Below are 26320 nucleotides of genomic sequence, written 5' to 3'. Positions count from 1 at the left end.
GTGTAGTTCCAGCCACGTGGCATCAGTAAGTACAGTAGTGGAACATGACATTTCAGAGTCAAAAGACTGTACGGAGTTAACAGCAGCGAAAATACCTTTCGCTGCTGGTGGTTCAGGTTTCTTGGCAATAGCAGGGGCCACTTTCTTGTCAGGGACGGGCTTCTTAGGTGGCACTGTCACTACAGATAGGAGAATTTATGCCTTAGAAACATAAGACAAATGGAAGAAAGATAGCCCAACCAGCCCACACTGTGAGGACCAGTGAACCAGAGAACGAGGGCAAAGGCAGACAGAGGCACTCCAGTTGACTCGCCAAGTACCTTTGGGAGGTGGAGCAGGCACTGGCTCTTCTACAGCCTCCTCCGGAGGTTCTTCTGGGGCACTCTCCTCTGCGGGCTCCTCATACACTTTAAAGACAGGAGCCCCTTTTAGTGACAGACTTGACAGGGACGTGTGACATATTCAACAGAAAATATTTCCACAACAGAGACATTGAACATTTTTTAAAGATAATAGTTTAGTTTAATTATTACCTTCGGGGGGAGGACTTTCTGGTTTAGGGGGAATGTCTTCAGGTATCTTCTTTTGGGGAGCAGCCTTTGGAATCTCGGGCAATTCTAAGATATTAGTATTTTCTTGATTAGACAGAGTGGACACATATTGGACACTATGAAGATCGGTGGCGTGGGGGTGGCTACCTTTCACAGGTGGGGCTTCAGGCTTTTTAGGAGGGGCCGCTGGCACTTTCTTCTCAGGAACAACTTCTTTGGGTGCCTCTGGCACTTAGAAGAGAGAGTAAGATTATCCTTAGGACCAGTGATGGCCACTAGGGTGGACTTTTCAAGAGAGAGGAAGACTTAGAGCTAGGATGACAAGGTCAAGAGCAAATACCTTTCACAGGTGGGGCTTCTGGCTTTTTAGGAGGGGCCGCTGGCACTTTCTTCTCAGGAACAACTTTCTGGGGTGCCTCTGGCACTTAAAGAGATTAGTAAGCACATATAAGACACGTGACGACGCCAGGACAAAGTATTTTCAAGAGTAGAGGAGCTTTGTCTTAGGAAGCCTGGGACCAGTGACAAATACCTTTGGCAGGTGGGGCTTCTGGCTTTTTCGGGGGTACCACAGACACTTTCTTTGCAGGAACAACTTCTTTGGGAGCCTCAGGTACTTAAAAGAGATTAGTGAAAGTTCACTTAGGACGTAGAAGAGCAGGAGGCCGCATATGTTCAAGAGTATAAGAGTTAGGTCTCAGGAATCCCAAAGTTAGTGAGAAATACCTTTGGCAGGTGGGGCTTCTGGCTCTTTAGGGGGCACCAGGGACACTTCCTCTTCAGAGAGGACCTCTTCTTCGGGTGCCTCTGGCACTTAAAAGAGATTAGTGAAACTACATTAGGATGCCTGACAAGTAGGATGGAGAACCAAAGGAGTGAGGCTTTGTGAAACCTCAGGCCAGTGAGAAGTACCTGTGACAGGTGGAGCTGCTGGCTTTTTAGGAGGCGCCAGGGACACTTTCCTTTCAGGGACAACCTCTTTAGGGGCCTCAGGCACTTCAAAGGGAGTAGCGAGATTATACTTAGGTCTTATGGAGACCAAAGTTCACTCTTATTTCTCAAGAGCAACAGAGTTACAGCTTCTGAAACCTTGGGTCTGTGACAAGTGCTTAAGACAGAAAGGGCTTCTGGCTTCTTAGGAGATGTCACTATTTTCTTTTCAGGGACAATTTCCGGCACTTAAATGAGATAAATCGCTCTTCTTTTATATAGGGCAATTAGGTAAACAGACTAGAAATGTATTCAAGAACAGAAGGCATTCATTCTGAAGATTAAGTAGAGGATTTAAAAATGCCTATGGTAGGTGGGTGTTCAAATTTTGGGGGTGGGACCATAGGAGCTTTCTTTTTTCTTCTCTTTTCAACTGCTTGATGAGCTCCAGGCACTTGATAGACAGTAGGAGTTACGGATTGAAGTATGAACGGGCAAAGAACTAAAGCTTTTCAAGGGTGAATGAATTTATTTCTTCTAAAGAAGAAGATCCGGGTAACAAGTACCTGGGACAGCTGAGACTTCTGGCTTCTTAGGAGGTGCTGTTGGTCTTGTCTTTTCAGGGACAATTTCTTGGACTCTGGGCACTTGAAGATATTAGTAGTTTTATAGTTAGGTTAGTAAAGAGTAGCAGTCTACATTTCAAGAATGGAAGAAGATTTCTTCTGAAGAAGGTCTTGGTAACAAGTACCTGGGACAGGTGGGACTTCTGGCTTCTTAGGAGATGCGGCTGGTCTTGTCTTTTCAGGAACAATTTCTTGGACTTCGGGCACTTAAAGATATTAGTAGTTTTACACTTAAGTTAATAAGAGTGACGGTCTAAATTTGTTTTCAAGAATGGAAGAGAAATTTCTTCTGAAGACTAGTTTAGCTGACAAGTACCTGGGGCAGGTGAGGCTTCTGGCTCCTTAGGAGGCACTCTCCGTCTTGTCTTTTCAGGGACAATTTCTTGAACTTCAGGCACTTAAAGATATTAGTGGTTTTACATTTAGGTTAGTGAAGACAAGGCCTATATCCACTTTTAAGCACAGAAGACAGATTTCTTCTAAAAAGGTCTAAAAGACCAGTACCTGGGACAGGGGCAGCTTCTGGCTTTTTAGGAGGTACCGCTGGTCTTTTCTTTTCAGGGACAATGTCTTGAATTTCCGGCACTTAAAAGATATTAGTAGTTTTACCACTTAGGTTAGTGAAGACAACAGTCTACATTTGTGTTTAAGAGTGGGAGGGTGACCTCTCTGAAGGCTACTTCAGCTGGCATGTACCTGGGACAGCTGTGGCACCTGCCCTTTTGGGCAGTTCCTCGGGAAGGTTTTCTTCTGGGGTAACTTCTGGAGGGGCGTCAGGTGCTTAAACAACATTAGTAGTTTCAGAAATTATGAATGATTAAGGCATATTTTATAAGAATATGAGGGTTCCAAGCTATTTTTTTCTTAGGGTCGAAGAAAGTAAAATACCTTTTGTAGGTGGGACCTGAGAGCTTTTGGACACAGACAACCTCTTTGCAGGTACAACCTCTTCAGAAACTTTGAAGATATTAGTAGCTTTCAGTTAGAACTAGACAGGGTTTACTAGTGATATGTTTATCCAAGTTAACACACTGGTGGACAGACACACGAACATACTTTCCCCAGCCCAATACAGGTGCGCAGCAACATGTAAGGACACATACCTTTGGCAGGTGGAACTTCTGGTTTCTTGGGAGGAGCCACTGGAACTTTCTTTTCAGGGGTGACTTCCTTTCTTACTTCAGGCACTTCAAAGATAATTTGTAATTTGAGTTTAGAAAAGGCTAAATCAATTGAGGTATGTAGCATATGATCATAGGAGACATAATAGATAGTTACTGACATTTTAAAATTTACATTACCTTTATATATGAACACATTTATATAATATTGTATATATATATATACACACACACACACATATATATACTTGACATACAAACATGTGTATAATACTTTGGTTGAAATATATATTTATCTCCTTCTTAGTGTACTTTTGACTATACCTTCGGGGGGAGGACTTTCCGGTTTAGGGGGAATGACTTCAGGTATCTTCTTTTGGGGAGCAGCCTTTGACATCTCGGGCAATTCTAAGATATTAGTATTTTCTTGATTAGACAGAGTGGACACATATTGGACACTATGAAGATTGGTGGTGTGGGGGTGGCTACCTTTCACAGGTGGGGCTTCAGGCTTTTTAGGAGGGGCCGCTGGCACTTTCTTCTCAGGAACAACTTCTTTGGGTGCCTCTGGCACTTGGAAGAGAGAGTAAGATTATCCTTAGGACCAGTGATGGCCACTAGGGTGGACTTTTCAAGAGAGAGGAAGACTTAGATGCTAGGATGACAAGGTCAAGAGCAAATACCTTTCACAGGTGGGGCTTCTGGCTTTTTAGGAGGGGCCGCTGGCACTTTCTTCTCAGGAACAACTTTCTGGGGTGCCTCTGGCACTTAAAGAGATTAGTAAACACATATAAGACACGTGACGACACCAGGACAAAATATTTTCAAGAGTAGAGGAGCTTTGTCTTAGGAAGCCTGGGACCAGTGACAAATACCTTTGGCAGGTGGGGCTTCTGGCTTTTTCGGGGGCACCACAGATACTTTCTTTGCAGGAACAACTTCTTTGGGAGCCTCAGATACTTCAAAGAGATTAGTGAAAGTTCACTTAGGACGTAGAAGAGCAGGAGGCCGCATATGTTCAAGAGTATAAGAGTTAGGTCTCAGGAATCCCAAAGTTAGTGAGAAATACCTTTGGCAGGTGGGGCTTCTGGCTCTTTAGGGGGCACCAGGGACACTTCCTCTTCAGAGAGGACCTCTTCTTCGGGTGCCTCTGGCACTTAAAAGAGATTAGTGAAACTGCATTAGGATGCCTGACAAGTAGGATGGAGAACCAAAGGAGTGAGGCTTTGTGAAACCTCAGGCCAGTGAGAAGTACCTGTGACAGGTGGAGCTGCTGGCTTTTTAGGAGGCGCCAGGGATACTTTCCTTTCAGGGACAACCTCTTTAGGGGCCTCAGGCACTTCAAAGAGATCAGTAAGATTATGTCTAAGAGTTATGAAGACCAATAGAATGGAATATTTTCAAGAGCAGATGACAGGTCTTAGGAAGCCTCAGGGATGAGTACCTGTGGCAGGTGGGGCTTCACGCCTTTTAGGTGGCTCCCCAAGCACTTCCCTTTCAGGGACAGTCCCAGGTGCGTCAAAGAGATTAGTATGTTTTACAGGTAGACAGTACAAAGACCAGTAGACACACAGAACATTATTCAAGCCAAATGAACTTTTTTTCCTCTTGAACCTCATCAGGGCTAATTAGTACTTGTAACAGGCGGTACGTTAGGCTTTGAATTAGTGACTTTCATTGGGGGTCACTTCATTAGAAGATTCGGGTTCTTTGGAGACATGAGTCAATTTACACTAAGTCAAAGCATTCCACATACACAGGAGCTATATATACATGACAGGAGTCCCAAGCCTTCCTGTCGTCCCCCTTGCCCTCCCATGGAAAGAGACTATCAAGCATGTACCTTTGGCAGGTACAACTTCCGGCACTTGGGGAGGGTGTACTTTCTTTAAGGCCACAACTTCTCTGGGCGCGTCAGGCACTTGAAAGATATTAACACTTTGACATTTAGGAACCAAAAGAATTGCCACAAACAGAAAACACACACAGACAGCTGAAGACATTTCCTGCCCTTTCACACTTCCAACAGCATCTACCTTCTTCTGGAGGAAGCTCAGGCTTTTTACGAGAAATCCGAAGCGTTTTCTTTTCGATGGTGGCTTCTTCATAAGTATCCAGCACTTCAAGAAATTAGTGGTTTTGCATTTAGTGTTAAGCAAAGTCACCAGGAAGAAGAAAGTATGTTCAAAAATGACTACAGCTAGCTCCTGAGCCTGTGGGCTTGGCAGCTTATACCTGTCACTGAGCGGGCTTCTCTGGGCTTTGAAGGGGCTCCCTTTGCAGCAGCAACTTCAGAAGGGGCTTCCGGTTCTTAAAAGATATTAGCATTTCACATTTCAGAGTTAAAATGACTCATGTGAACAACAGCCACAGTAGTAGTGTGCTGCTTTCTAGAAAAGACTTCTCCTCCCTTCCCTACTTCCCCTCATCTGCCAACAAACTAGTATGCTGGGACTTGTAGGATTCTTGAGAAGAGGGGCTGCATAATCCCCACACAATCACGGTACACAACAGCCAGGCTTCTGTTGCCTGCATTCAGTTACGGATAGAGAAACTATCTATACTGAATGTGTGCATCCATTATGTCTTTGTCAGCATTTCCCAAGCAACACAGAATGAGGCCATTCACAGACTATTTATGTTCTATTAGGCCATAAGTGATCTGGGGGTGCTCAAAGGGAGTGCCAACATTACTTTGGTTATATGCAGATTTGATCTTGTTTTCTATAAGGAACTTTTTGAGCAGCCACTGATTTTGGCATCTGCATGGGGGCGGGGTATCCTGGACTTCCTTATGAAAACTGAGATAGGATTTAATTTCTCAGGTGAATGCTTGGAATAGGATTATTGTTTTGGCAAAATGGCCACCAATGCTTTCTAGATGGAACATACTGGAACTTCCGATGACGTAAAGATATTAGTACATTTACATATAGGAGTTAGGAACAGTTAAGAAAAAACAAGATTTAAGAGTTTGCGGGAAGGCACTTTCTTCTTTCATTTATGTTCAGCGGTGACATGTACCTTGGATGACTGGCGTTTCTGGCTCAACAGGAATATCTTCAAAGGTGCTCATCTCGGGAGCCATTTCTTTCACAGCTTCGGGTGCTTTGAAGATATTAGCATTAGAGTCAGAGGTTAGAAGGGTTAGTTAGAAGGGACATTAATCCCATAAAGTGAACCAAAGTGATTGCTGTTGCTACTGGGGGGGGGGGCTCCTTGGAGGGTCTGAGGAGGTGTGGAGTCCTGAGTGGAGGTACTAAGTCTCGTCCCTTGTTTATTCCTTTCCAGCTTCCTAGCACCTACCCAAAGGTGACTTTGAGGGGACAAGCAAGATTCCAGACAGAGGAAAAGAATCAAATTACTTGGCTATTTTTTTAAATTATAAAATATCATTTTATATACTATCATATATATACATATATATATATATGAGGTTGTGATCCTGAAAGTCTTTTAAACTTCCTGAATTTTGACTTATCTAGAAATATTTAGAGTGGAAAAACATACATTAAAGTATTAAAGTGGAAATACAAGTCATGGGAAGGACAAGCAAGTATTCAGGAGAGAATACCAGTATGAACTAGAATTATTTAGCCATGGCTCTAAGATGATGTCACAGGCAAATCAACTTCACATTAAGTCATGACTTTCTATAAAGTCATTTCTATGACATTTAAGTCTTACTTGAAGTCAGATTTATGTTCCTATGCTTATTTTGGAAATGAGTTTAATATGAAGAACATTTCTGACAACTTACAGCATGCATGGTGATACATACCGGACTTTTAACTCCATGAAAGGTTCAATCACTATCATGTGGTACATGACCAATCAAGAACCTTTGTCACCTGATGTCACTGCTTCCTGCTTCAGAGGGCATGCATTAAGCTAGCTCAATCTAGTTGTAGAGTTATACATGCCATACAGCTTTCTTGTTGATTTTTTTTTAGCTAGTCTGGCTTTTATTATTACTTTTTAGTTAATAGCCATTTTCCAATAAAGAACATGTCTTAGGCATATTTGAACATCAAACATTCCATGTTTTCTCTGCAGTTCTTATAGCTAAACTGTAAATTCTTTCCTGTGTGGGAGTTTAAGGTTGCCTTCTAGATGGTTGACTGTACACATTCAGTTGGTTAAGCATGATCCTCGAGGATGCATTCTTTGGTAACCACTGGGCTTTTGAAGAGGTTAGTATGTTCACACGATAGCCACAGCTACAGCTGAGATCAGCAGCTGGACTTTATCCCAGCTTGTACCTGCTGGCAGCTGAGGCTTTCTTCTTTTGGCTGCAGGAGCTTGTTTCTCTGGAAGCACATCTTTGATGACTTCAAGGTCTTTAAAGATATTAGTTTTTAAGAAAATATAATTGAGAAAAGGCAAAAACAATGACATGATGCACAAAGAAAATGAGGTATACAACAGACTTCAAAAGTTAGAATTTGTATTTTCTTTTTAACAGTCTATCTTTGTGCACTGTATGGGTGGGGCAAGTCACGAATAGTTCCTGGTCTTGGGCATTTTTGAGAGATGCTTTGAAGATATTAGTATTTAAGAGGTTGAGGCAACACACATAAAACACTGGACATTTGACAAACACAAGATGGAAGATTTTCTTGTTTAGAGTCTCATGACAAGAGTTTGTACCTTCAGCGGGGGGAGGTTCAGGAATTTCAGGAACAGCCTCATGTGACTTCAGCGCTGGAAACACTTCTTGAGTTTTGTCAGGCTCTTTAAAGATATTAGTAGGTTTATAATTAGATTTTTTTAAAAAAAATAACAGTGAATTATATAACATGCAGTTCTGGGATCTTAAGGCCAAAGATAACAATCAATGTTTTGAAGCAGTTGAAATATACCTTTGCGTGCCACGGTTTCTCTCTTTTTACGAATGGCCACATATGTTTTCTCTTCTGTAACAACTGTTTGAGGGGGTGCAGGCGCTTAAAAGAGATGAGTACAGTTATGTCCTGAACAGGGAAGAAAAACATGTTTCTAAAAAGAGCCCCAGACAAATTCAAGCGGAGTTGGTGGTGCTAGGTACCTTTGGCCACTTTGAGTCTTGCCTTCTCAGGATGGGTCACAAGTTCTTCTTCTATGACTGTTTCCTCAGATGCTTCGTAAACTTTAAAGATATTATCAGTGTGTGGGTAACAGTTACAAACACACTAATTAAGAAACACATGACACTGTACACATTCATCACCCAAATTCACAGAGGTCCATAGACACAAACAAATTAGTGACAAGCATGAGTTGAGTAGGAATGAACCTCATTCCCAGCTTTAGGATGAAGGATGCTCAGAATTTCTTCATGATTCTGATAACAAATGGAGGATTTTACCAGACAGAGACTGATTTTTTTTTTCATTTTACCTCAGGAAAGCTATTGGCCATATTATATTAGTGTTGTTTTTGATTCATGTATGCATTCACAATAGGGGTGATGTTGAGTTGAATATAAAAGATCCACTATCTATATTCAACCTCCTGGAATCATGTGGAATCATCTTTGCATTTCTAGGTACATACTTGTTTATATTCTAAAATCATGTTTAATTTATGGCTTCCTAGTGTAATAAAAATATGAGGACAATCTAGAGATTAGAAGCCAGAAAGAAGAGAGACGAGGCTACAGCATAGTGGGAGAATACTGGAGGGAAATGAAAGGGAGGAAATATACGGGGAAAAGCTTCTGAAAAGAGTACCTGATTTCTCCAACCTTTAGACAGGAACGCTGTCCGACAACAATGACCAGTTTTAAGGACAGAACCAGGAGGAGGAAGTGATCATATACATTAATCCCAAACTACTGTATGACGAGTATTTATCAGGAGTTTCCCAGACTGAACATAAAAAGGAAGCCCGGGCTGACTGTTTATCATCCAGAAGACTGAGTCTGCTCAGAAGGAGTCACTGTTTAGGGTCTCTTGTTATTTAAACTATTTAGGAAAGAAAGGCCTCACTAAATCTCTCAGGGCTTGAGTGGTCTTCTAAATTTGTGCTGTTTGAACAGCCTGGTCCAAATCCTACTTGTAACCCTGAAGAGTACAACAATGACACTGGCTATTTTGATTTTGCAAAATTCAATGACATTATTATTTGGAGTTAAAGTAAGTTACCTCATGGTCTGGGAAATAAGATGAAGGAATGTTTATACACAGAAGAGATTAGGAAATTTCATGGGACAATGACTTTTCTAAGGTTGGATAATGCTAGAAGCACAGAAGAGTTTAGTTTTTAAATTGATGAATAAACGTAACTTGTCTCAGGCTAACAGACATTTAGACGACTTGATTTTAGTCAACACTTTTAGCATGCATGGTTTTTATAGGATATTAGTAGATTTGCATTTTAATGCTGTGTAGACAGACACAGTGGATTCAGAACACAGATGAGACTAAGGACATCCACCAGTGTGTCTGCACTCACTGTATATCTCTGTGTCTTCAGGAAGAACAACTGGTAATTTTTCTTCTTGAATAATTTTCTCAGGCACCTCAGGAACTTTAAAGATATTAGTGTGCACATTACTATTACTAACATATGTAGGATATTAAGACTATAAAAATTTAAACCACCAAGATTTGATGGAACACTTGTTCACTCTACACCATAGAAACTCAACCACAGAGTCATTTCACATCGGGGTTAGCATCCGTGTGTACCTTTAGGTGGCGGAACTTCAGGCTTTTTTGGAACGGCTTCGCGGACCTTTTCTTCAGGAGTGATTTTCTTAGGTACTTCGGGTGCTTTAAAGATATTTACTTGTCTTATTTTCAAGATTGTCAAAATTAAGTATAAAATATCAAGAGTAAAGTGGAGGGAGCTATCAAGTGGAATGTGCAAATGTTAAGTCCATGTGTGTGCTCTATGTCTCCCAACTGCTTTACTGGCTATTCATATGAGAGACATCTCATTCTTGGGGGTCAGTAGTATTTTCTGCTGTTACTTAGAACTTAATTCTCATGCCATGAGGTAGAGATTCCAATGTCAATTCCATAGGGAAGAAAAGCGGAGGGACCAATGTTGTTTAATTACTGAATAAAAAGAGTCAAAATAAGAAAGACCTTTAGGCTTTTGATGTCTTTCCCTAGAGGAGAGTCAAAACAGGGAAGATTGTAGGATGGAATATAAATTGCAATTTCTGTCATTCGCAGCCATCTTGTGGTCCTGGGGGAAGAGTGGTCTTTCTCTCCTCTGTGGAAAGGGAAGCATAGGGATTTACTGCTGGTGGGAACTAGCAGAGGTAGGTACCTTTAGGTGGTGGAGCCTTGGGTTCTTCAGGAACACGGACTTTTTCTTCAGCTACCACTTTCTTGGTCACCTCAGGCACTTTAAAGACAGCAGGGATAATTTCCTTTACTTTTAAACACTCAAAGATATCTTAGCAGGCAGAATATAAGAGACATGTAATGAAAACAGGACAGAGTCACATCATCAAACAGAGACATGGTTTAGCATACACAAGGCACTTGCAGAGGCGACTTTGGACAACAAGCATGACCATACAAGTACGTGGAACTCCCCAAGTTAGATCCACAAAAACTTGACATCAACAACCGACAGCACACCGGCATCTGCTGCTCATTCTGCTCATTCAGGTAGGATAATCGCAGCTTTCTCTTCAGCGATTACTTCCTTACACACTCATTGACTTTCAAGATATAACCTCAAATGATGTAATGTAGCAAAGAGGCAGAAAACGAATAAAGGGGGGCACTGCCACATATTTACAATATAGCTAGCAGCTCAAAACTTTAATAGTGAATAGGGAAATGGAGGTCTACCAATAAGCACATCGGTGAACATACAATCAAACAGCACCGAAGGATGCCCAAGTTTACACTTTGGTCAGCAGGTGTTTGGGTTTTGCTGTTTCAGGGAAACAACAATGGTATCTATGTTTGCAGACTGGTCACTTTAAAGATAATTATTTTGACATTCACCTAACACAAAACACAGAAGAAAATCACCACGCGGAGCACAAACTTGTAAAGCCCCCAAAAAGCAACCGGACACAGTTATGTCAGTATTGCTGAGCCGTGAAATACCTTTAGCTGGTGGCTCTTTGCGAGGAACAACTTTAAAGGGTGGTTTTTTTGGAGGGATGGCTTTCTCGGACACCTCAGGTCCTTCAAAGATATTAGTGTTTTGGTTTAGAATTGACCCATAAAATATGACGAATCACTACCTACATTAATATTGTACAATGAGGGTTTATAAAAGAGTTTGTAGTTTTTGAATTTATACTATTCCTGCTTAAATCAAGTTGTGATTTTAATATTTATACAATACATTGCTATATAAAACATACATATTCCAATATATTATACAAACATTTATTTAGGCATGGTCTGGTGATGTGATATTCCCCTCTGTATGATGTAAATATGTCTTATTACCATTAGTTATAAAGAAGCTGCTTTGGCCTATGGCAGAACAGAATAGAGCTAGGCAGAACAACTAAACTGATGCCGGCAGAAAGAAGGCAGAGTCAGGGAGATGTCATGAACCTTACTGGTACACCACAGTCTTGTGGTGATACACAGATGAATAGAAATGGGTTAATTTAAGATGCAAGAGCTATCTAGGAATATGCCTAAGCCATTGGTTGAACAGTGTTGTAATTAATATGGTTTCTGTGTGATTATTCGGGTCTGGGTGGCTGGAGAACAAAAGGGCAGTCTCCATTTGCAGTCTGGAGTGGAGTTATAGACTATGTATGGACACTTTATTTTGTCCTTAGAATTTACTGAAATTTGGGCACCATGACCAATGCTTCACTTAGTTCATTATTTCTCCAATGAAGATAATCATAAAATTGCAAACACTTTTAATAAGTAATTATTAGTTAGTGCATAGGTAACTCTATTGTGAACTAGGCAATGGTTGCTTTGATGAGAATATAAGCTATTCAATGAACCGAGAAGTGTGTCTCTGAATGGGGGATACCTGCTGGTGTGTACCTGAGGTACCTGTTGGTACCTGTGGTAATCATATAATGATTGTTGGACTATGAAAAAAAATCCACATATTCATATAGTGATACATGGATCATGGAGCTATGTCAGCATCATACATAATTCTCATGTCTGTGAAAATTAACCACTTTGTGTGTTTAGTCTCTAAACCTTATCAGTTTCTGAATTAAACAGCTTAAACTCATGCTTAAAGTAGTTTGTGGGGCTAATGGGCTGAACTGAACATGCAAAGTACTTTGAAAATTAAATGGATAAGAGAAAGATATAACAATGTGTATTATCTAGAGTCCCCTATACCTTTTTTAGGTGGAATTTTGGGTTTTTCATATACTTCCACTTCTTCAGCCTCTAAAAACTCAACGACCCTGTGGACTTCTTCAACTTTGTGTTCCTCTTGGAACCTGCGCTCTTCCACCCTGATGAATTCCTCCACCTCATGGAACTCCTCCTCTTCGAAGTATTCCTTGACCTCGTGGAATTCTTCTTCTTCAGAAACCTCTTCCACTTTTGCTTCCACAAGTTCTAGCTCTATTCTTTCTTGGACTATTTCTTCTTGCTGGTAGGCAACTGATATTTTTTCTTCAAAAACAGCTCTCCCTGAAAGAGCATTGACTTTAAGAGACTGATTTTTTGAATCATAAAATGAAACAGATGTCAATTCAAAGTGTAAGAAAAATACCTAAAAGAAGACTTCCATGAAAGGACAAGAAGAGCAAAGAATTCCCCAAAAATACCTTTAGCAGGGGGAACAGCTTCCTTTTTGGGCACAGGGACTTTCTTTTCGGGAATTTTCTTTTCTGGAACTTTCTTTTCTGGGACTTTCTTTTCTGGAACTTTCTTTGGTACTTCGGGAACTTTAAAGATAAGAGTTTTAATATTTAAGACCACCAAGAGTAAGCTTGCACACTGGACATCAAAAATAAGACAGATGGACAAAAACCATAGACAGCTTAGTGAAGAACGATGACGGAAGGCGTTTGGTTTAAAGGAGAAAGTGTACCTTTGGCTGGTGGGGCCTCTTTTTTCTGGACAGGAGCAGGAACTTTCTCTTCAGGAATTTTCTTTGTCACTTTAAAGATATTAGGTGCCTTAGTTAGATGACAATGCTCAATGACACACATGAATAAAAACATCAGAATCAAGTTATGTCATTAACGCATCTAGGAAGTCGATGTGTGCAGTTGGGCAACCCTTTCACAGGTAATAGGGATACTTTCCCAAACACTCTCTTGTGCTATCTGGATCCCTAGAAGCCAACATATGCCCACTAAGAAGCTTTACTATTTTTAAAACATCAGATGTTATCAACACTAGGCCTAATTTTATTATTTTTAATTTGATGAAGATGTTTTTCAACCTGATTATCATCCTAGATAATCTGGTCCCTGACCTAGGCCTTAGGAACTACTGGGCACTATTTCATTTGCTGAGAAGTCTGCCATCATTGTGGTTGTATACCATAATTGCTGAAGATGTTTTCTGGAACAATTACTGAACAAAGAAGCAACAAAGAAGGACAATTTTAAAACCTCAAATTCCCAGGTTAAATCATGGTAAAAAGGACATGAAGCTCTTTAAAATTATTATCCAAGTGCCAGAATAGATAATTTTTTTCTGTATAAAATAGGATGCACAGAGAAAAATATTACAATAATGAAACTTTTAGTTACATAATAAAATGAAGTCTAGGGATAGAATGAAGGTAAAAACGATTAATTGCTATGTTCTTAAATATTGAGAGATCATGATAAGGCATCAAAATTTCCAGCTATATGAAGTTAGAGATCTCTAAAATAATCCACACAGTGTACCGGATGGAGCCATCATCTACCGTGTGACACTATAGGGAACCCAAGGCAATGATGAGTGGCGTTTTCCTTGTCATTAGTCAGTTTGCTCGAACAGTTACTTAAGGAAAAAATGCAGGAAGACCAAGAGCTCTTTAGAAAGAAGACCAGTGGGGTGAGAAAGGTGACAGAATTCACTGGGGCTTGCTATACCTTTAGTAGGGGGTGCTTCTGCTTTCTTAGGGACAGGAGTGGGTGCTGCAGGCACTTCCTTCTTAGCCACTTCAGGCGCTTAAAAGATATTTACAGACACGGTGAAAAAAAAAATCACGTGCAATGACAAAAAAAACCACCCAATTATCAAAATACAAACAAAACAACACAAAACACTGATGTGCTTTAGGAAAGTATTAGCAACCTAAAAGATAATACCTCACCTAGGGCAAGATTTTTAGAAACCCCCAAGAGTAAACACTATGCAAATATTTCAAAGTCTTAAGGGATGATTTAAGAATTAACTCTCAAAAAAGTGAATGATTTCACCACACAGATAGATTGTTCTCCAGCATTTGAGCTGAAAGCAAAATTGAGGATTGCAATCTAGGAGGAAGGATTAAAGTGTAATATCAGAACAATTTTCCCTTATTTATAGTCAGATTGCCGGTAAAGAAGGAAAAGTTAGGGAAATGGCAGGGTCACAGAGCTTCAGCTACGGGGACTGAGAACTCTTCAGGTCTCATTGGTATGATACAAGAAAAGCTTATGGCGGATGATGATTATGTTGACAGCGCTGAGATTTGAAGCAATAAGGGTTTGGAATGTCCAACTCATGAAAGTGGCTGTATACCTCTAGGGGGCACCACCACCACCTCTTCCTCCTCTTCCTCCACCTCCTCTTCCTCTACCACCTCCTCTTCTTCTACGCTAGGTGGTTCTTCTGGGATCTCTTCTGGAATGGGTTCTTCAGCTTCCTCATACACTTGAAACAGATTATTTTGTAAATTACTTTTTAAAAAGCCTTTGAATGTTAGATGAAAATTAAAGCATCTAGACAAACCACTCAGCCTGCTAAATGCCCATGAACATTCACTAATCTGGAAATAAAATTTGCTGAGTCTATAAAACATGTTAGGCACTTTCCAATATGGAGCTAGAAGGGACTCTGGAGGATTTAGTTGGGGATTATTATTTTTTTAGTGAGGTGGAAAGGCGTTTAGAGTCAAGCAATTATTTAGGAACAGAAGTCAGATTCTCCGTGCCAATTACTCAGGTTTATCTGAGATTGTTCTGGAAAAAGCTTAGTTCATGACTCCTACCGAAAGCACTGGGTGAGACATTCCCCATAGTACCCACACACAAAAGAGAAAACACTGACATTTCACAAAACTAGTGAGAGAAGAATAAAGAAGTTAGTGGGTCCATTTCAATTTTTTCAATGAACTATGTCACAAATAGGCTAAACATGCAAGAATGAGAATCAACTGGAATGAGTTGGCCTGCCCAATTCCTTATAGACAAGCATCACTTTCTATCAGAGCTAGAAGGTCTATTGTTATAGAGTGAAATGTATATTATCTCCTCCTCAAATGAGATAATGATAAGACAAGGATGCTTAGAAACACAGTTTTCTTAGGAAGCCATCTACCTTCAGCTGGAGGGACTTCCTCTTCTTTAGGGGGGATGATCCGCCTTTCTTCCACCTTCTTAGGTACCTCAGGAACTTAAAAGACATTGATTGTTTTAGGCACTTAAATCTCAAGAGCTAAAAAAAGATTCTTAAAGACCAATTTTTTTTTTTCAGCCCAAGAGAGTAAACAGCAGAGCACACAGAAGACGAAGCCCTGACACATCACGGTTAAGAAGCGAATGAAGAGGCTTGGGACATCCTGAGACTATCTTTTGTAGCTGGGTTCTCCTTTTCTTTAAAGGAAGAATTATAAGATCACTTCTGGCTCCTTAAGGATATATAACACCTGACATTTTTAGGAATAACATACAGAGGAGAAACACGGCAAAAAAATACACTCACACAAAGTGGAAAACGAACAGAGCACCAACATGGGAACAATGGAGGCACAGTGACCAACATCAGTGACAGACTAGGAAATGCAAACGTGGCTGAGCATCTTGTGTGGATGACACTCCAGGTCAACAAGGGCACAGTTGATAGCCATGTACCTTTGGCGGGAGGAGCCACTGCTTTCTTAAGGCTTGGGGGAGGCAACTTCTTTTCTGGTTCAGGTTTCTTGGGCACCACAGGAACTTTAAAGATATTTTGAAATTTCAGTCTCACAAACACAAGGACAATGTACACAATGATGACAGAAGCTACTTTCACAAATACTAGACAGGACGTTTTGACTTGACGGGTGAAGGAAAGAAGGTCTCTGATGTGCTTGGGGATGCAAGAACATTAGAGGTGATGTACCTTTGGTGGGAGGAGCCTCCTCTTTCTTGGGAACAACTACTTTCTTCTCTGGCACTTTCTTCTTGATCTCAGGCACTTTAAAGACATCATTTCATGATAAGAATGTGTTTTTGAAGAGCCAGAAAGAAAACAAGAAGACTCCACACACAGGAAGACCATCATATAGCATTCACTCAGAAGAGGGATGGAATGCTAGCTGCAGTCCATCAAGAGATGACTAGAATTTTCAAGGGGAAGGATCAGCAAATGGCTGGCTACCTGAGCCTAGACACTATCATTTCATGGACTTAAACTTAAGCTAAGAGCTTAGTTAATAATTATCTGAAAATATTATGGGACCATACAGCCTGGCAGAAACATTATACTTATTTAAGTATAATGCCATTATGACTTTTTTGGGAAATATTATTGCACTTTAGGGTATGAATATACTTCCTAGGTACTGTACCATGACCTGCTCTGTGAATTTAAATATTAATTCTCATTCAATGATATAACAATATACTTTGTCTTATTTTATCTTTACAATAATATTAGAATCCACTGGGATTTGTTCCTATCCCTATTTTATGAAAGAGCAAACTAAGGCTCAGATTGGCTAAAGGACTCTTTCAGAGCCGAACAGCAAAGTTCAAAGTCAAGGTTAAAGTCCAAACTTGTGCTTTCATTTATATATACATGTTTTCTAAGACATAAGCTATTGCTCAGTGTTTGACATAAACTATTAATTACCCAATGTTCTGATGAGTACATCATATTTTCTTCTTAGCCTGGTATCACAAATGAATGAAAGATGAAATTTATCAGCATGAATTTATGTATTTTTTAGGAAATTTTTCCTAAAGATTATTTAGATATTCAAAAGATCTATATGAAACATTATATGGTTTAATAAGATTATAGCAAGTGAAGTAGGCATTTTGTAGTAGTTTTATGATAATACTGCCATTAACCTTTCATGCAAAAAATATTGTGTGAAAAACATCTAATAGAAATAAATGGCTATCAATGTCCTGATCAGTTTTAAAAGTAAAATTTGGCTGTCCATTTTATGTGTGATTTCTTTCTGAAACCCATCTGATAAAGCTAAAATATGGGCTGTGTGATCACTCTGGGGCAGGGGATACCCATCTGATAAACCTATGGTATGGGCTGTGTGATCACTGGGGGCAGGGTGTACCCATCTGATAAGGCTATGGTACAGGCTATGGGATCAACCTGGGATAGGGTATACCTTTGGGAGGTGGAGGAGGCTCCACTTTCTTAGGAACAGGCACGGGGACTTTCTTCTCAGGTACAGTTTTCTTTGGCACTTAAAAACATTTCATTTAAAGACATTAAGAACCACATAACAATACTGGATCTATAACAAAAGACATCCGAGGACAGGACCACAAACAAACATCAACTACAATTAAGACATGCAGATAATTGACAAGGGACAGACATAGAAAGCAGATTGCCGTAGGCAGGATGAAAGGTGTGTCTGGGAAGTTTTCTAAGGATTTGATGACAACTCAGCAAAGAATCATAGACAAGACAGATGGTTTTAACAAGAGGGAAGGCAGAAGCCTACATAAAGAGGTCTTGATCCCAAGAACTGCTGTACCTGGGGCAGGTCTTGGCACCTTAGGGCTAATTTCTGGAAGGGCTTCCTCTTCCTCAAGTGGAACTTCTTCCTCAGGTAGAATTTCCTCTTCCTCTAGTGGAACTTCCTCTTCTTCAGGAGGAACTTCCTCTTCCTCAGGTGGAACTTCCTCTTCCTCGAGAGGGATTTCCTCTTCAGGAGCAACCTCTTCCTCAAATGGAGCTTCTTCTTCTTCTTCCCGAGGCAGAGCCACAGGAACTGAGACCACTTCCCGCTTCTTTGGCACTTTAAAGATATTTATGCAATCGTACAAATTCCATGTTTACGTAAAATATTCACGGCAGCAAGACAGCATGAAAAGCCAATATTCTTTGATCACAATTATTACCAGCATACACAATGTCAAGCAAGCACAATCAGTGAGACGGAACAACACCCATTACATTCCGTTTGTGCCCTGGTGCTGCCCAAGATTAATGTACCTTTGGGGGGTGGAGCTTCCATTTTTTTCAGAACAGGTGCTGGTTTCTTTTCTTCTGGGATGAGCTTCTTGGGCACCTCTGGCACTTTAAGGATATCATTTGTCTTTAAGAATGTGTCTTTTCACAGTGTTTTACAGCCATAGACATGATAAAGGCTCACATCATATGGAAGACATTTCATTTTTTAGAAAAACACTTTCACAGACAGAGTTAGTACAGAGACATTTTCTTATGAATGGACGCTAACTTGAGATTTCTCCCTGGGTACAGAAATGATGAAAAAATACCTTTTGCAGGTGGAGCCTCTGCTTTCTTAGGAGCAGGCACCGGCACCTTCTTCTCAGGCACAGGCTTCTTGGGCACTTCTGGCACTTTAAAGAAATGATTTAGGCAAAGTTTTACACAATACAAAAACACAGAGCTCAAGCATAGTCTAGAAAAGATGAAGATACGGCAATAAATTCATAGTTAAAAAACTGTAAGCAGCATTTCATTTTAAAAACAAAAAAAAATCCGTTTTTGTAAAGAGATAATACTATAGAGGCATTTAACATCACCTAAAGAACATAGTATTGAACTGATTACATATTTTCTTTTCACACATATCTAAAATTGTATGCCCGTGAAAGTTCATATACCTTTGGCTGGTGGTGCTTCCACCTTTTTGGCAATGGGTACTGCTGGTTTTTCTTCTGGTACAGGCTTCTTGGGCACTTCCGGAACTTAAAAGACAGGAAATAAGGTCAATGTCACAGTTTTCCAATCATGGAGGATTCTAGTGACTTAGAGACAACTGAATTATCACAGATGTGCCAACAATCTTACTTTAAGATAGAAACTAATAATTAAACCACAAAGCAAGACTTTAGACGTGCAGGAGCATCACAATAAAACCCAACAAACAAACGCGGACCAGTGACAAAGCACGAAAGCCTTGGCCTTCGGTGTTGGCCATTTTATTACGAAGAACTGATTGTTCACTATGAATTCCCCACTGAAGAAGACATGAGCGTTAAACAGAAGCAGGCTCCAATGGCCACATTCAGAGATGAATACATGGCAGCAAGCTTCTGGGACCAGCTGAGTGGTTCTTGTTTTGGTTATTGACATTGTTATTAACGTTTATTATTATTAACATCGCCCCAGGGCAGGGATGGCTACGGCTCACCAAGTTATACCACAGAGGTAAATGGCTGCAGGGAGAGCTGTACCTTTGGCAGGCGGAGCCTTCTCCTTTTTAGGGACAGGCACAGGAACTTTTTCCTCTGGCTTCTTGGGAATCTCAGGCACTTTAAAGACAGTGTTGATAGTTAAGTTCTGACTATGAAAAACAACACATACATAAAGCACATGTAACGTTTTAGTAGCCACACACGGGTCGCGGTAGCCAGAAAAGAGGTAACCAGCTGAAGACAGATGAAGCCGTCTAGGTGCATACGTGTGAGTGGTGTGTACCTTTGGCGGGTGGCACTTCCTTCTTTTTGGGAACAGGAACAGGTTTTTTCGCTTCTGGAACAGGTTTCTTGGGTACCTCAGGCACTTTAAAGATAACAATAAGATGTGAAAACGTGCGGAAGACACAGAATGTGAAAGGCACACACAGGCATCACATCCCCCAGGATCTGACTAAGCCAAACACCCAAGCTCCAATGCGCTGCTTCCTTTCTGTTTCACGGCAGCCATCGACTACCTTTGGCTGGTGTCACCGGCACCACTTCTTCCTCGACGATGAGCTCCTCTTCTTCGTGCAGGTACTCTTCCTCTTCGTGGACGTACTCCTCTTCACGGACGTACTCCTCTTCATGGATGTATTCTTCTTCATGGACATACTCCTCTTCGTGGACATATTCCTCCTCCTCCTCTACAATATATTCTTCTTCGTGGGTTTCCACTTCCTCTTTGTAGGCAACCACCTCTTCTGGTTCCCGTTTTTTAGGCACCCCTGGCACTTTAAAGATATTATCTTTAAGTTGGATATGTTCCAATTGCTCAATAAAATCAAGACGCTATAAGAGTGCAGACCCCCTTATAACAAAAGAAAGGATGGGCTTTATCTTTCCCACAGAGTAACTTCATCCATAGAACTGAACATGAATTCAACAGCAAAGACGAACAACACACTAGAACAAGCAATAGGAGGTACCTCTAACAGCTGCCGCCACTTCCTTTTTAGGGGCAGGTACTTTTGCCTCTGGGACAACTTTCTTGGGCTTCATGGGCACTTGAAATAATAAGTACAAGGGAGTTTTAGAGTCAGAAATAGATCATTTAACCATTTCTAGCTTTCTTTACTTTAAAGAGAATGATTTTATAGATGTCTATAAGTAGAATATGTAATTTTCTTTGGGAGAAACTTTGTTGTTTTATTTTTTATGGGATGGATTCTGAATCTCACAGCCAGGTAAACCCATAGAAGTACTCCAGCAAATTTGCAGTCACAGAGCCTAATTGAAGGGTCTTTCTCCTATGCTTCTACTCACTGGAGGCATTCTAAGAAGGTCAATTTACTTCTGGGTTAGCATGCTTCCTAAGATTGCAAGGAAGTTGCTTAACATAAAGAAAGAAAACTTGGATGTTGAATTAGCTTTTTAAAAAGTTTTTCAAAGTGATTTTAGAGTAAATAGTAACCATTTTTAGTGGAAAATAGCATATCATTATATTAATTTAACTATATTAAGAATATGTTAAATGGTCACTGCATTAAAACAAAAGTATTGTATTTGACAGTGTTATGGTCATGGTCAATGAGCAGTCACTATCTACAAGATTGTAGAAGTATTTTGAAATAATCTTAGGGGTAACACTGGAGACAAGTAACCTGAGACAGGCAAGAGGCTACATCCTGGGGAAAGGTTGGTATACCTTTGGCAGCTGGCTCAGTCACCTGCTGCTTTTCACGTTTGGTAATTGAAATTTGTATTTTCTCTTCAACAACTTTCTTCGGTTCTTCGGGAGCTTTAAAGATATTAATTATGGAAGAATATTACCAAGAAGCTCCCGAATATCAGAGAATAAACATCAACAAAGCCCAAAGACCTGGCTCCTAAGACATGGGACCAGACAATACACCCTGAAAGCACAAAGACTGGCGGATACTACTGAGTCTAGGTTGACATAGTCGCATCACGAAGGTGACAATATTGCTTGGGACAGTTACTGCTCTATCATGTACCTTTGGGTGGTATAGGTTTGAGTTTCTTTTGAATGGGCACAGGTGCTTTTTCTTCAGGAACAGCTTTCTTCAGCACTTTAAAAGGACCAATAGTAAGAGATTTACAAACCCAAACTCATGTTTGAGAGTGAGAATAAAATGCTAAGAAATAGAACACACAACATAACAGTCCCGTGTGTCCGTCCCCCACCCCTGCCCACCACACAGTTAGACACATCCACTTCCATGCATATCCACATTGCAGAGACGAAGAAAACAAGAGGTTTTGTAACTGACAATGTTCTCACTCTACCTTTTGGTGGTGGGGCCTTGGGTTTGGCAGGCACTGGTTCTTGGGCAGGTTTTGCTGGAATAGGCTTCTTGGGTTCTTTAAAAGCATACAAAGTATTTAGTGTTAGACTGTAGGGTAGATTTCAAAATCAATCCTTAAACGGAATCAGTTAATTGAAATAATTGACCTTTTATGTTCACAGTGCAACCACAATCTCTAGAATAAGAATTCGTGTTCCAACTTCACAAGGCTATGAGAGCCTTAAGCAAGATAACGTTCCCTTTCCTCATTGGCACTCCCTTTAACTAGGCCATGAGAATGCCTCAAAATTCCCATTTCACTTCAGATAGTCAACTTGTGATCAATCTTTTCTGTCTGAGACACTGGTGTTTAATGCCACCAGTGAAAATATGCAGAATCGTCTCAAAGACACAAAGAAAAACCTCAAGAAGGATATGGGCTCATTTCAAATTTCTAGTCAGAATTTATTCATATGGATTTATTATTTATTTTAGAATAAAGAAAGTGGTCTAGAATCTGATGTGGGATTCTCCTCTGTATGCTATGAATATGTTTTATTACCATTGGTTAATAAAGAAGCGCCTTAAGACCTATGGCAGAGCAGAATATAGCTAGGTGGGAAAACTAAACTGAATGCAGGGAGAAAGAAGGCAGAGTCAAGTTGACGCTATGTAACCGCTCAAGAAGCAAGATATGACATAACAAACCACAAGCCTCGTGGTAAAATATAAAATAATAGAAATAAGTTCATTTAAGTTGTAAGGGCTAGGTAGAAATATACCGCAGCCATTAGCCAAACAGTGTGGTAATTAATATAGTTTTTGTGTGATTATTCAGGTCTGGGTATCCAGGAAATGAAAACCCAGTCTCTGTTTACAAGGGTCAGAGCTATATGTGCACACACATTATCTCCATCAGGTTAAAAACAATGCTTTGCCCTCACCAGAAAAGCAGCCATTGTTAGATTGTGATGCTGGAAGCCCTGTGGGTAGTGAAACCTAACAATAACCTTAAGATTTATAGAGCTATTTCCCCTCCTGAAGTGATTTAAAATGTTGAATTTACTCAACGGCACGAAGTTCTTCTACCTTGACCTTCATCCTAACAGGTTCTATGCACATTTAACCTGGGCTAAAGTTCAGTCATACCTGTGACATATTCTTCATGCTCCTTATACTCCTCGTAATGCTCAAGTTCACGCTCTGCATATTCTTCGTACTGGTCATACTCTTCTGTGGGTTCATACTCCTCAAACTCCGTGTACTCCTCATAGCCTTCATAATCATCGTACTCCACTTCCCGGTATTCTGAGACAGTTTCTTCTTCTCGGGCATAAGACCATTTCTTCTCTTCCGTTACAGTCACTTCTGGAATAATAGTGACAGCAGGCAGCATTTTATTTGAGGCCCATTTAGTGGCAATGTATTTTGATTTCATTCCTTTACGACTGTCTCCCACACTGACTATGGGTGACCTTGGTTATCTTTTGTTGGAAGAAGTGTCATGAGAGGCACAATGACTAATTGTGATGTCAAATGTTCACGTCTTTGGCTCCAGTCAGCAGTAAGCAAGGAAAGTAGAGGGGATACATTGGCATCTAGCAGACAAAGAGACACACAGCTCTATGCTTTCTAGTGAATCAAAGCGCAATGTACCTTTAGTGGGTCGGGGCTCTCTCTTTGGAACTTCGATGGACACCTTTTCTTCTTTAACGGCTCTTTTTCTGACTTCAGTCACTTTAAAAGAATAATTATTAAAAGTAAATCACAAGAGTCTAGAAATAATTGTGTTAAGAGAACTTTTGCATGAAAAACCCAAGAAGAAAATCAAACATGATGCACCTATCACTAAAATTGCAAGCAAAAAAAAATTCAGTGGGCCTGAAAGTCAACATTGCTCCATATACCTATGAAGAAGTCACTGTGCTTCAAGATGCTCAGGGCTTTGTAAGAACGTAAGAGAGACAAGCGGCAACAATGACCACAAAACTAGGTACGACCTTAAAGAAACTTGAATTTCACAGACAATATCCTCACCTTAGTTCTATTTCCTGCCCCCAAGGCTCCTCAGGGACAGAAAAGAATATTGAGTCAATGAAAAATAATTCGCCAAGGATTACCACATGAAGCAGACATCCAGACAGACAAGTTTAATATATGGACCAGACAGACACATGATGACAAACACCTTTTGATGTAAACTCTGCATATTTGGGGGCAGAGTAGAGAAAAGGAACTTTCTAGAATCAGGATGTCTATTTGTTCAGTGATGTGGAATGGCTAGCTTATTTCACCTTTGAGATCCATTTAAATAAGATTCCCTGACTATTCGGGTTCTACTCCACCCATTTCAATACCTAAAGCTTATTTCTATCCCACTAAAGAGTCATTATACCTTTAGCTGGTGGCTCCGCCTCTCTTCTGGGTTTGAGTTTGGGGAACTTTTCTTCAGGGACAACTTTCTTAGGTTCCTCTGGCACTTTAAAGACAGATTTCATTTTAAAGAACCATTCGCTTCATTCAGACCACAGAGAGTACGAACCACTCAGACACAGAAGACTCAACACACCCTGAAATTCAGACATTCCACAACATTTTAAAGGAAGACAGAGACCACCCTTCCCTCTGTGCCCCATAGTTAGTGTACTTATAAAGTAAGACAAGGCAGTGTTGACATATGGGAGCCACCGAAGCATCTGTCATGCTGACATGGAAAGACTGCTGTACCTCTTGCTCTGGGAGGCTCCTCTTTTTTAGTCACAGCTACAAGAACTTTCTCTTCTTGAGTAATTTTCATGTGCCTCTCTGTCACTTGGAAGATAATTTTAGCATTAGCACACTGTAACGTTTAGAGTAGAATACGTACATACGTATATAATACATACATACATATATAACATACATAATACATATATTCATACACACATATCTACTTGCCAGAAAGTACTGTGATTTTAGAATAGAAGAATTTTTCAGGCACACTCAACAAAACATCACAACCATAACACCACAACCATCACAGACGGACACTAACAATCTACACAGAAAAATTATGGCCCAATGGATGGTAGCCAGAGGAAGAAAGAAGACAGTGCTCTTGGTTTTTTCTTTCTCCTTTTAGGGATGTCATTTACCTTTGGTTGGGGGAGGTTCTTCTATCTCAACCACTTCTGCAGGAACTTTCCTTTCTGGAACTGGTTTTTTTGGTTCTTCAGGGGCTTTGAAAACATTGGGCAATGGAGTCAAACATGGTGCCAAAAGCCCATGTGATCAAGAGTTGACAAACATGTCAATTTTACTTCAAGATAGGGAGTGAAGTATTACTTAAGAGCAAAATGATTCCCAATATACCTTTGGCTGGTGGCACCTTTTCTTTTTTAGGAGCTGGTGCGGGAACTTTCTTCTCTGGTACAATTTTCTTTGGTGGCTCGGGAACTTGGGAAAGATTAAGAAGATCAGTTTGAATTCTGTTAGAAAGTTTTATTATGGGGAAGACACATAACTCCCTTTTTGTAAAGATCACACACACACCAACATTAATAACTACACTAGCAAAGTGTTTGTAGACCAATTCTGACAAAACCTTAGTGATACACAGAGGCGCCATTATAGATGTCAAGACAGACAATATTACACTCCTGTGAGAGGAAATGTACCTTTAGGTGCTGGAGGCTCCTCAATTTTAGCCGGAACTTTTGGTTTTGGTATAATTTTCTTTTCCTGCTTCTCAGGCACTTGAAAAGATTATAAAATATACTTGTAGAAAATGCACCGATTTTTTTTCGATAAACACATAAGAGACTTTTTTATTAGTCATGCTATTCACTGATATTTCTGATACGGATGGTAAATTAGATATAAGAGACCATAAAGGATAGAACAAACCAACGTAGAGGGAAGATGAAGAGTTGGTCTACCTTTGACCGGCTCGACTTCCACTCTCTTGGAGATAAAGTGCAGTTCCTCTTCCACCACATAGTCCTCAGGCTCTTCCATCACTTTAAGGACATTAATTTCAAAGAAGAAAAGTTGTAGAGATTTCACGTTTAATTTTTATTGTAACTTTTCACTTCAGGAGAGTAAGCAACATTGCCGTAACTTTAGCATTTGCTAAATCCTTGATTGTTTCCATTTAAAATAGCCAAAGAATATTTGAATCCGAGCATATGCCTTAATAAAGAGCATGGGCTTCACTAATTTAGTGCCTATTATAAAGACAATAAGGATAGAATTCATAGGAAACACAGGACATGAGCATGACAAAAAGAAAAAAAAAGTTCCAGTGACCAATCCAACAGGAACATAAGGATTTAAAGCTATTAAAAAAAAAAAACTAACAAACACTCTAGATTTGAAG

At 40.2% G+C, this 26320-nt stretch overlaps 1 protein-coding gene across 1 annotated transcript in view; it reads right to left on the bottom strand.

Annotated features, from left to right (window-relative positions):
• Positions 1-26320, bottom strand: part of LOC121439150 (titin-like) — a 173443-nt gene that overhangs the window by 93782 nt on the left and 53341 nt on the right. Inside the window, exons 76-88 of the mRNA XM_041639653.1 lie at positions 23620-23700; positions 23113-23331; positions 21965-22039; positions 21673-21747; positions 21363-21455; positions 20644-20721; positions 20191-20448; positions 19956-20039; positions 19712-19789; positions 19139-19222; positions 18788-18871; positions 15703-15722; positions 3211-3277 (exon numbers count right to left, since the gene is read on the bottom strand). Of these exons, the coding sequence (XP_041495587.1) occupies positions 3211-3277; positions 15703-15722; positions 18788-18871; positions 19139-19222; positions 19712-19789; positions 19956-20039; positions 20191-20448; positions 20644-20721; positions 21363-21455; positions 21673-21747; positions 21965-22039; positions 23113-23331; positions 23620-23700 (1296 nt within the window). The remainder of the gene's footprint in view (positions 1-3210; positions 3278-15702; positions 15723-18787; positions 18872-19138; positions 19223-19711; positions 19790-19955; positions 20040-20190; positions 20449-20643; positions 20722-21362; positions 21456-21672; positions 21748-21964; positions 22040-23112; positions 23332-23619; positions 23701-26320) is intronic.

The sequence above is a fragment of the Microtus oregoni genome, unplaced genomic scaffold (genome assembly GCF_018167655.1).
Source record: "Microtus oregoni isolate MIOR12 unplaced genomic scaffold, Mior012 000060F_007, whole genome shotgun sequence".
Lineage (NCBI taxonomy): Eukaryota > Metazoa > Chordata > Mammalia > Rodentia > Cricetidae > Microtus > Microtus oregoni.
This window is presented reverse-complemented; position numbering and strand designations above follow the sequence as displayed.